The sequence below is a fragment of the Pygocentrus nattereri genome, chromosome 15, assembly GCF_015220715.1.
Source record: "Pygocentrus nattereri isolate fPygNat1 chromosome 15, fPygNat1.pri, whole genome shotgun sequence".
In the NCBI taxonomy this organism is placed as follows: domain Eukaryota; kingdom Metazoa; phylum Chordata; class Actinopteri; order Characiformes; family Serrasalmidae; genus Pygocentrus; species Pygocentrus nattereri.
In genome coordinates, this window is record NC_051225.1 from 19,740,196 (window position 1) to 19,752,793 (window position 12,598).

The window sequence follows — 12,598 nt, forward strand, 5'->3', positions numbered from 1 at the left end:
GTGCTCTAATCATACCCAGTCCCCTCTCTGCCATGGAGACAGCTTCAGAGCACACAGGCCTATCAGAGCTGCTCTCAAGAGACGCATCACTTTCACACCATAACGACATTGTTTAAAAGCCTGCCAATGTATTGTTCATCCCATATGCAGTCAAATGTGAAAATGTTTGGGTTCATTCATTACTGTGAAGGATTTTTCTTTCTCCCATGTCCCCCCCCTACTTCTTCTGTTCTGGTTTCGTGCCACTGTGCATCAGCCAGCCAGGTTTCATCTCACACTTATTCACCGTAGAGAAAAGCAATCGAAGGGAGAAAGGCCCAAACGAATTGGTATTTTCTGCGAATGTCTGCTCCCTGCCACATCGGCTCAACTCCCCAAGCCTCCCAGATGAATGCCATAAGTATAATAAATTGCCTGTGCAATTACTGCACTCGAGCGGAGAAGCTGCATGGAATAGCTTTATCGAAACCCCTTTAATTATAATGGTATCGATTGCAGAGAGCAGGTAGTTCGGGCTGCATTGGGTGTCACGCTCACTGTTTCTCTCCATTCCTGCTAATAAACCATGCGGGAACCAGAACACAACCAGGCAACCAACTGACCTCTGATTTACAGACTAATGGCTTTCATTTGCTGGCCCAAGTCATTAAACAATGGAGGTTCACCCAGTGCTGGGAGATGTGTTTCCTTTCTGTACTGTATTGTTAGATCTTTTTTTCTTTTTTTTATTATTTATTTAATAAGAAAAAACGAACATATGGAGGTATATTTTACACTACTGTCTTACAGTTTGACAAAGAAAAAGTTAAATGAGGACAGTAATTCTGAAAAGCAAAAATATTCACACTGATTTCTGTGATAGGACTTGTATGTGTAATCCTTTCCAATAACCTGTAATCATTCACACCATGCTGTTGCTTTGTGAAACTGTATCACATCAGGACATCAGCTTTTCTTGATATTTTATATAAATTAATAATTTTCTCTCCTATTACAAATATCCAATCTCTTAAAGTGGAATTATAAAATAACATGATTAATTACATAGTCATATAACGAATTGCATTTACATTTGGTTTTCACTGAGTCTGTACATCTTCCTTTTTCTGTCTGTTTTCCCGTTCGCAAATACAACCCCAATTCCAATGAAGTTGGGACGTTGTGTAAAACATAAATAAAAACAGAATACAATGATTTGCAAATCCTTTTCAATCTATATTCAATTGAATACACTACAAATACAAGATATTTAATTATTTAATTTAATAAACTTTATTGTTTTTTGCAAATATTCACTCATTTTGTATTTGACGCTAGCAACACGTTCCAAAGAAGTTGGGACAGGGGCAATAAAAGACTTAAAAGCAATAAAAGAGGAGTGCTGTTGTTCCAAACACCTGTTTGGAACATTCCACAGGTGAACAGGTTAATTGAAAACAGGTGAGTGTCATGATTGGGTATAAAGGGAGCATGGTATAAAGGATGGGGCAAGGTTCACCACTTTATGAACAACTGCACGAGCAAATAGTTTAAGAACATTTCTCAATGTGCAATTGCAGGGAATTTAGGGATTTCATCATCTACAGTCCATAAGATCATCAAAATATTCAGAGAATCTGGAGAAATCTCTGGAGAAAGTAAGCGGCAAGGCAGAAAACCAACACTGAATGCCCGTGACCTTCGATCCCTCAGGCGGCACTGCATTAAAAACCGGCATCATTCTGTAACAGATATTACCACATGGGCTCAGGAGCACTTCAGAAAACCATTGTCAGTGAACACAGTTCGTCGCTCCATCTGCAAGTGCAAGTTAAAACTCTGCCATGCAAAGTGAAAGCCATATATCAACAACACCCAGAAATGCCACCGGCATCTCTGGGCCCGAGCTGGAAAGCTCGCTGGAAAGTGGAAAAGTGTCCTGTGGTCTGACGAGTCCACATTTCTAATTGTTTTTGGAAATCATGTTGTGTTCTCTGGAAGGAAAAGGACTGTCTGGATTGTTACCAGTGCAAAGTTCAAAAGCCAGCATCTCTGATGGTGTGGGGGTGTGTTAGTACCCATGGCATGGGTAACTTGCACATCTGTGAAGGCACCATTAATGCTGAAAGGTACATGCAGGTTTTGGAGCAACATATGCTGCCATCCAAGCAACGTCTTTTTCAGGGACATCCCTGCTTATTTCAGCAAGACAATGCCAAGCCACATTCTGCACCTGTTACAACAGTGTGGCTTTGTTGTAAAAGAGTGCGGGTACTAGACTGGCCTGCCTGCAGTCCAGACCTGTCTCCCATTGAAAATGTGTGGCTCATTATGAAGTGCAAAATACGACAATGGAGACCCTGGACTGTTGAGCAACTGAAGTTGTAGATCAAGCAAGAATGGGAAAGAATTCCACCTACAAAGCTTCAACAATTAGTGTCCTCAGTTCCCAAACGCTTATTGAGTGTTGTTAAAAGAAAAGGTGATGTAACACAGTGGTAAACATGCCCCTGTCCCAACTTCTTTGTAACGTGTTGCAGGCATCAAATTCAAAATGAGTGAATATTTGCAAAAAACAAGGTTTATCTGTTTGAACATTAAATATTTTGTCTTTGTAGTGTATTCAACTTAATAAGTTGAAAAGAATTTGTAAATCATCATCCCACAACATCCCAACTTCATTGGAATTGGGGTTGTACCTTACATATCTACAAGGTGGAACCTTCATCTGACTTCACTTGCTTGAAACCTACATGAAATTACGTTGCATTGGAACTGCCTTAAAAAAGTATATCAAAATCATCCTGCAACACACTTCACAGAAGTTTCATGACACAGCCAGTCAAAACAGCGATAATTCAATTCCATAAACATTGTGACAGTAGATGAAATGCAAATTAAAAACAGAAAGCAGTGATTTGCAAACTGCTTTTACAGGTAAAAAACAGAACAAAGAATTAAGATGTAATATTTTACATTTTACTTCCATTCACAAAAGGCTCAGGTGCGACTTTGTAGAAAACTGCATGAGCAAATAGTCCAACAGTTTAAGAATGTTTTTCAGTGCACAGTTGCACAGAATTTAGGAATTTTGACTACAGACAAAAAAATCTGGAGAAATCTGTGAGCATGAAGGACAAGGCCGAAGTCTGAACAGTAAACGCTATTGACCTTTAATGCTTCAGAGGGCACTGCACTGAAAAACTGTCACGCTTCTGTAATGAAAGAGCTAAGGAATAGTTCAGTAAACCAAAGACACTTGAAAAATAGACCCTTCTGTCTGATTCAGGATTGGTAGTTTTTCATTCTGTCAGTTGTCTGAGCCATGACAGCAAACAGGAGTGTCTTCAAGCTAACATTTCTGTAACCAGCAGCTTTAACTAGCCAGCTAACGTTAACAGCTGTTTGAACAGCTGCTTGTGCCATTGTTAGCCTGCTGCAATTCTGATTTACAGAGCTCAAATTATTTTCTTCTCTTTTGATGCCCCCCTAATTTTACACAGAGCTTAGATCCATTTGGGACCCAAAGAATGAACATTTTTACACAAGGGGAGTCCAAGATGCAGTACCCAGTGAACAGTGTTGTGCTTCTAGGACAGTATAAGCAAGACGTCAAGTAGGCTAGAACCATAACGGCTGCTTCAGCATTACTTTTCAAAGGCTTCACATATATAATAGATAAAAACTCTAATAAATATAGACAGATATGTAGATGTAGAAAAGAACAAGGATTAGCAACAAGATAATAAGACAAAATATTGTAAATGACATCTGTTTTTCACATATTTGTTGTCTTATTTTTTATTATTACCACAGCTACATATTGCCAGAACAAAACCTTGTGCCTCCATTTTTGACATCTTTTCAGTTTTTGACATAATTTGAAAATGCCTGTTGCTTTTTACATCGGGCATAAATTTCATCATGAATGGACCAAAAGAAACAGCCCAAAACGACTTGGTAAAAATTCTGCTTCCACTGTTTTTTTTCCTTCTCCTGTAAGGTTACTATTTTGGAGATACGAGGTTTCTACAAACGTTTATTTATTTTTGGTAGTGTCATAGAGCTGCATAAGTCTTACCGTGATAAATGGGGTTTGGAGGCTTTGTGAGGACCACTGCTGGTCCTAATGAAATGTCTCCTAGAGACTACAGGAAACCTCTGTCAGTAAACCAGGCCCACGTTGCTCTGCTGGTGTCATCTGTAGCATCAGTGTGTGCCGCACGGCGTGCACCCTCTCTGCCAACTTCATCTTTATTTCCCTCTGATATTCACCTATCACACAGCTAATAAAAAAGTCAGTGTCTACACGCTGCACCCCAAGGCCAGCACATCTGCCTGCGATCCAGGGGATCTCATGAAAAGGAATTTTCAATTCTGAAAAACTACGGACAGCCCATGTCTTACCTGCTAACCCCCCTCAATCAACCCCTCCACTCAGTAATCTCACAATAGCTGTGACTATAGAGGATATTGGTGGGGATGTACGATGATATCGGGAGTCATATAAAAAAATCAGCATCAGACAGATGTGATTCCTATTTTGACAGATTTGATTCCTATTTTGAAATGACATTTGAAATCCATACTTTGTTTGTTTTTACTGTACTCTAGGAAGAACACAATGTTTAAGGTAATGCTTGGTTATTGTGCTAAAATATCTGCATTTTATTCATTTTGCTGCATTCATATCCATCAGAAATTAGTTTTACATTTCTGTGTATTACTAATCCAGGTAAATATTGTCCCAGTTTTAATATTTTTTAAATGTTTATGCAAACAACATTGAAAAATAGGTACATAAAAAGCACCACATATCAGCACGAGCCCATACCTCCTATACAGGACTGCCCCTCACAAGCTGTACTATGTAAGATTTTTTTGCTTGCTAAAATTGAAAGACGTAACATTACAGAGTCAGTAGAAAAAAAATATGGTGTGTGTATGGAGTCAAATTAGGGTCTTTAATGGTGACGAGAAAAAAATATATCGCAAATATAAGATCAGCATTTTACGTTCCTATTTTGTTTCTGCAATACTTTCCCTCTTTTGCGTTTCTTTCCTTTGTTTGCGCGTCACGCTGCTTTTCTTTGCGTCTCGCAATTCGGTAGCTAGATTTGTCTTCACTTACTAAATTGTTCAGTGTGATCAGGGCTGTGAGAAGAGTAGGCTAACTAGCTAACATGGAAAACATGGATACCAGATCCACTATGTAGCCAAATGGTTCCCACGGCGTCCACCGCTGTATCCCAAACCGTATTTCTTTAGACATATTATCTTGGTAAACGGTAAAGTAAGCTAATGAACTCCAGTAAGTTCATTACGAGCTAACTTCAGTTAGTTTGAGCAATGGACTGGGCTGGTTGTAGCTGCTTTAACGTCTAACCCTAAGCCTTGTGTTGTAGGAGGCGAATATGAAGTCCAGCCTGGCGCAGACGTCGCCTCCCTAACTGGGCCCTTTGTAATGCAGTGGCTTACTGGTCAGGCACACAAGCCACTTCTTGCCTCTGAACTACAGGAGTTCACACTGAGCTTGAGTACACTGAGAATGCCAGAACACAAAATATGCTTCCCTGTTGTGAGTGTTCTACTGCACATATGACCAACCACGATGCATTTAGAACAACCATGGTACAAGCCATTCAGGCTGACCATGAATTTCACAGAGTTTTAATAGCTCAGTCAGGCGTGATGGGCTAAGGCGTACAGGGCAGGGGGTCTCAAGTCTAAAGCTGAGAACCAGGTTAATCAGTTTCATTATGAATTGTTCATGCACAGGTTAATAAAGTTATTCCAAGATGGAACTGGAATGTTTGAAGAACGCTTAGACACAAAAACCCTGGTTCAAATCAGTTTTTACTGTTCTAAATGGCAAGGATATGTCATGTTTTCATCTGAATGAAATTTATGTTTTGGTAAAATTTTCAAAACTGGTACACTCTCTCTAAAATCTCCACAGATACTTCAATGTCAACTAGGTCATTTTCATTTTTATATAGTTGCAAATCTGACAGAATGTTTGTACAAAAAAAGGGGGGGGGGATTATTAACTTTATCCTTCCTACTAGAAATAAACTTAAATTAATTAGTGAATTAGATAATATGTCTATAAAAGTCGATTATTACCTTCAATCTATAAAGTGTATATACCTGTGGTCCTGCTGGGCGACCGTCTGCCATGATACCAGTAAACCGAATTGCCGCGCTGTGTGACGGTGGCTCCAACTGATGACACGGAACGTTCAAGACACGCCTTTCGCTCTTGACCACGCCTCTTTCCCCGCCCCCACACAGAGGGTAAAACCGGAGCAAAGAAAAGAGAGAAGCGCGAAAAAAATGATGAACGTAAAATGCGAGACGCAAAGAAAAGCAGCGTGAAGCGCAAACAAAGGAAAGAAACGCAAAAGAGGGAAAGTATTGCAGAAACAAAATAGGAACGGAAAATGCAAAATGCTGATCTTATATTTGCGATATATTTTTTTCTCGTCACCATTAAAGACCCTAATTTGACTCCATATGTGGGCGCTACTGTAAGTTGAGCTTGACACAATAAAAGTCAGACATGTCAGGTAGGATTTAATGGGAGTTTTGGACCATGCCATATTTATGTACAATGTCATTGTCACAGGTTCAAAAAAAGGGTTGAATATTCTGTTATAACTCCTGTCAGAATGAAGCAATCTGAACCAAAAAAATACACTACATACCTTGATGTATGTTTAATTGATTGCAGTGCTTGTGATGCTGTAAATGCTCTCTGCTTTCTGGCAGATACATGAAGGGTTATGATGCTATATACTTGGAAGTTGCAAACAGAGGTTAAACATTGACAGCTGTCCGGCGCCTGGTTCTCCATTCCAACGCAGGGGCATCCCGGCTTGTTCCAAGCTCCATAAACTGAGGAGCACATTGCACATTGCCCTGTAGTAACGAAAATGTCACATACACAGGCTCAACAAGAAAATGTGTCGCGATCTTTAGGTCTCAAATGCAAAATCAACATTATACTGATGAAGATAACAATAGAATAGTTTTGAGTGAGTTGGCTTTGGTCGCTGTGAAAAGATGCATCTGCTCCACATACAATTTAAAATATTTAAAATATGCATCAGTAAAATTGCCAACTAAACACACTGCTGATTCATTAAATCCTTTTTTCAAACCAGGTAATGAAGTTAAATCAATTTATTGTGACAGGCCTGCTTTCATCTACTGAGATATGAGCTAGATGAATGTTCGCCCCTGTGCTCTTCTGTGTATAATTGGCAGGGTCTTAAGAGAGGAGCAACAATAATCTCAGTATCTTATAGCTGCTCTTCATTTCCCTGATGTATTTGCTGGCTTAGCCCATGCTGCAGTGCATGAGGGGCAGGTAGAGGGGGTTTTATTTGCTTTCACATCAACTTTAAGAGATGCTGTGTGGGAGCTGCTGTGAATTGTATGTGCTCAGAACAGAAGTGCGATCATTCAGTGTTACTGGGGATGGGGCTAGCAATCAATGAGGTGAGTTTTCAAAATAAATGACCTCCACCAGGTATAAAAGTCTCTTATGGCTTCACACATGTGCTTCAGCTCTGACAGATCAAATGTTATTGAATCATTGTATTTCTGCCTCTATGTCTCTCCCCCACACACTGCTTGTTATTGTTAATCTAAGCCAGAGAGTCAGTCTTCCCAGCCAATCCATTATTGTTCCATGTTTATGTGCCGATTAACTGCTTGCAATATTATGATTGACACACCTCTCGGCCAATCACAATTGTCTCTAAATGTTCCTTCCTCTGCCAAGTGAAGATAAAACTCAGAAAAAAACTTAAGTACAAACAGTAGTGGCCGTAAATTAGACAAAATTATTAGACTGAGAAATGCTGCAGAGGTGATGGTGAGGAACATATAATGCCTGACACAATCTATTCTAATAAACCAGAGACTGGTGTTGTTTTATTTCACTCCTGGAGCTGAAAAATGTTTGAATTATTCTGTGTGGAAGACCAGACTCACAGCTCCCTGTTAAATCTATCAATAGGCTGACATACACTGGCTCTATGGCGAGCTAAATTTTAGCTGGGTTAAAAATGATTTTATTATGGTGTCCAACAATAGCGTAACAGAAAAATGTTAACTTATTAGCTTTTCTTAACTACGCTGATGACTGGTAGCTTGATAAATCAGTCAGATTAAACACGATTGTACAGTGCACACATTCTGTGTATAAATGAAAACATGAATGCACTTGTACATGTGATGTTATTTGTATTGTTTACAAGAAAAACGTCATGTAAAATATGATGAGTACTCCTTAGAACTGAATAGCTCCAGTGTTAGCTTTAGCAGTAGCTCATCTGAAAGTTGGGAAAGTGTGGAAAATGTAAATAAAACAAGGAAAGCAGTGATTTCCAAAATTTACTCTGACTTGTTTTTCATTGGCGAAAATGTAGACACAAGATATTTCAAGTTTTGTCTGGTTAGCTCAATTTCTTTTGTAAATGTACGTCCATTCCTGCCATTCAGGCCTGCAACACATTCTGTTAAAGTTGGGATGGGACAATTTAGGGCTAGTGATGAGATAAAATGATTAAATAATTATGTAATTTAAAACAGGTTATGTCACCAGATTATTGTAATGACTTGGTACTAAAGCAGCATCCAGGAAAAGCCTGTTCTCCAAGCATAGATGGGTCCAGGATCGCCAGTTTTCCAATAGATGTGTCAAAAAATGATTGAAATGTTTAAAAATTATGAGAAAGAAAAGAAAGTTTGAAAGGAATGTGGATATTTCACTCTCTGTGCATAACATAATTACAGGAGGAATTTCAGTGCATATAGGTCAAGGGCACAAGCCTAAGCTGAATAACTGTGCTGCCCAATCCCTCTGACAGCACTGCATTAAGAACTGTCATTCATCTATAAGTGATATAACCATGTGGGCTCAGGATTACTTTGGGAAAGTGTTGTCAAGCACTACAATACATCCACAAATGTCAGATAAAACTTTATGTTAAATATGTCCAGAGGTGCCATCGACTTCTGGGGCATTTTTTGATGGATGATCACAGAGTAAAAACATGGTCAGACGAATTAGTACTTTAGGTCTTTTTTTTTTTTTTTTTTTGGAAGAAATGGACATTTTCTGAAAGTGAACAGACTGTTACCAGCAACAAGTCCAAAAGCCGGGGCTATCATGGTTTGGGGTTGTATCAACATATGCTGCCTTCAAGATGTCATCTTTTCCAGGGCGCCCATTCATATTTCAACAAGCCAATGCAGAGCCTGCACACATTACAAAGGCATGGCTGTGGAACATGAGGGTGTGGGTGCTGGACTGGCCTGACTGCAGTCCCAACTTATACCCAAAAGAGAGTATGTGGTGCATTTTGAAATGCAAATACAAAAACAAAGACCTCATACTATTGCAAACCTTAAAACTCGTTTGCAGAGAGAATCAGACAAAATTACCACTAAAACACTTCATCCCTTGGTGCAACTTTACAAAGTGGTAAATGCTTTTTTTTACAAAAAGTAATAAAATTCATGAGCTAAAGCATCAAACAATGTGCTTGTTGTATCATTTTTAATGGAATACACTTCAAAATAATTTACATATTACTTTTTTTATACTTAATTTTAATTAAACTTTAATTTTAGTATTCCATCCTGACTTTTTCTGATTTGGGGTTGCACATCAAAGCCTATAGTTAGATATCAAGTGACTGAGGACTCCAGACTTTTTTTTTTTTTTTCACTTTAAACTAGCCAACATGCATGTTGTGGCATTTCTTAAGCATAAATGTCTGCACTAAAAACTAGTTTATTTTTGAAAGAAGAATGTTTTAAATATACTTCTCTGTTTGCTGTCAGTCTGTTAGTAAATGTTACGAGTATAACAGATGCTAACAGATGGAACAACAATAACAAAGTAAGGTGGGACAGTTTTGCAAATTGTCAATGTGCCAATACTACAGTATCTCAAACTCTCTTAATCCTTGTGTGGGCTTGATGTTTTTGTCACTCGGTCGTCTGGTAAAAATACCAGATGGTTAAAATATCACGTGTGTTCCGCAAAGGGTTCTCCTTTTCCAGCTGTAGCCAGTCAGCAGCCTGTCCATCCTTACACACACTTACATATATACAAACACATACACACACACTAACAGGAGGCCATGAAGAGAACAGAGTGAAGGACACAGCACCTCTTTGCTTTTACTCCCGTTGGGTTCAGCCCAACACCACACGTGTAATATAAATGTGTAGGGGGTAAACAGTGAAGCTGTAGTGAAAATGTGTTATTTCAAGTGTTCAAAGATATGTATCTTTTGGTAAACATTGAAAATGGGTCCCCCAGACCTGAACACCACATAAGAGTTAAAATAGGTTTTTAGTTATCTCCACCTGTTACTTCTAAAGTATATGTGTTTATCACAAACAGTTATTTCAGTACTTTTCCCTGTCATTATTTAAAGGACAGAAAACTGTTGATTAAAAATGCGTTTCACTAAATTCCTTTTAAAAAGTAGCCATTGAAAGGTTCTTTAGCAATCCAAAGGTTTGACTTTGGTGCTTTTGGCACCTTTGTTATTTAAGCCAAATTGAAATAATAAATAAAAGGAGCACTATGTGAGTTTTTTGAATTTGGAAATGTGTAATTGCACACAACGTGTGAAAGAACATTTTGTAATGCCAGTTTTACTTTAGATCTCTTTGCAGTGCAGATGAGTCTGATGTTGAGTGTTCAAAGAGAACTGAGTTAAAACATGTTGAAAGATTCCAAGGATGTATGTGAATTGTCTACTATTATCTTCTTGTTCTGTACAATGTTGATTTTGCATTTGAGACCTAACCTGAATGAGACTGTGTGTGTGATGTGTGACATACATAGTAACATTGTAAAACTGTGATATATGACTTGATGTCTCTGACTTTTTAAAACATTATTGTAGGCATTGCAAAGTGACTAACAGCAGCTCCCACACATTGATTTATTAATTTTTTGTTGATTCACTAAGGCTACTTCTTTCAGTTTAAACCAAAAAGTCGTGTGGAGCTATAACTATTTTTTTTTCTTTCTCAGGACAAAAGACTATAAAGTTGACGGTTGGATCTCAAACATCCTACGCAAAAGTGTATAATGTCATTGGGTACCTGAAAGGGAAGATTAATCCAGGTATGAATTATGTATGTATTATGTATTAGGCATGTTCATAGACTGCTAAATGGAAGATTTGAATGTGAATTGAATTTGATGCAGCATTAACAAATCATTTTAAAGTAAAATATTAACATTTAGAAAGAGCACTCTGTGATCTTCATAAGCTTACAAAATGCTGGCAAACAAGCATATATGACACTGTGATATGCTATTGTATGTATTGGACAGCTTAATATGTCAAAGATACACATCAAAGAGTCCTGTACAATTTCTCAGAGGCTGAGAGAGAGAAAAGGCATCCAGGTGCTGAGGCAGGTCTGCTATGCCATGATAAACTGCTCTTAAAACAATGTCTACATGCTGTTGAAAATGTCCACTTGGCTGCTGAAAATAGCCATTTAATTACTGACCAGCATTTGCCCTCTCTGAATGATTTAATCATTTTCTTTGATGCAATAGGGGTCTTTAATCTTCTTCCTCCTCTGTAAGTTAAAAGCTTGTATGAAATTGCTTACAAGATTTACCGGACCCTTTTTACGATGTCATAAGTGGCCTCCCCATTATGAAATATGGTTCTAAAGTTAGTCTCCTTGTCCGGTGACTTTGCTGCAAATGTTTGCTTTTAATTTAGCTTGTTGTTCTTGTTCTTATATATTGATTTGCCAGGATTCTAATAACTTCTCTGAAGGCTCGAAGGCTCATCCACCATGCCTCAGCATGTGCAGGTTAAAATATGTCTCACCCCTGCATTTGTTCAAACACCTATCAGATTTATTAGTTCGTTTCTGCCTCTGTGCTGTCACTCAGTCCAGTGTAATGTTCACCACAGCTGCCGAAAATCACAGCTTGCTAGGCTTTTGAGAAGTTCTTGCGTTTATTTGGCTCAGCTTTTTATGTACATATGTCAATATGTATGGGTTTTGTGTGGGTTTCTGTGTGCACTCGGTTCTGACTGCATGCTCTTGGTCTGGCTCTCACCATGCAGATCGATATGTGCTGGTTGGAAGCCATCACAGCAACTGGTACGAGGGCGCTATGGCAGACTGGAGTGGCGGCACTGCGGTCATGACTCAAATCATCGCCTCCTTGGCAGCTCAAACACGTGCGGGTTGGCAGCCCGACCGCACCACAATCTTCTGTTCATGGGGAGGATCAGCACTCGGCAACATCGGCTCCTATGAATGGGGGGAGGTAATGTTTAACCTAGTGGTGGGGGATGTGGCAATAATGTAACATAGCCATATTTAAAGACATAGTGATACAGTGCTGTGCAAAAATCAGAGACCACCCTTAATTTATTTTACCCAGCTTATTACATACAAAGTTTCATTATTCAGTAACTACAGGGTCTTCAGTGCAACCTAATAGAGCTATTCTTAGGTTATAGACGTGTGTAATTATTCTTGACATATTAGATGGTTCATTTCCAAATATTTAAATTAGTATCCATTTTTGAAAAGATATTTCTAATGA

At 38.7% G+C, this 12,598-nt stretch overlaps 1 protein-coding gene across 1 annotated transcript in view; it reads left to right on the forward strand.

Annotated features, from left to right (window-relative positions):
• LOC108442514 (inactive N-acetylated-alpha-linked acidic dipeptidase-like protein 2) overlaps positions 1–12,598 on the forward strand; it is a 352,526-nt gene that overhangs the window by 232,450 nt on the left and 107,478 nt on the right. The window contains exons 7-8 of the mRNA XM_017722591.2: positions 11,048–11,140; positions 12,111–12,316. Of these exons, the coding sequence (XP_017578080.2) occupies positions 11,048–11,140; positions 12,111–12,316 (299 nt within the window). The remainder of the gene's footprint in view (positions 1–11,047; positions 11,141–12,110; positions 12,317–12,598) is intronic.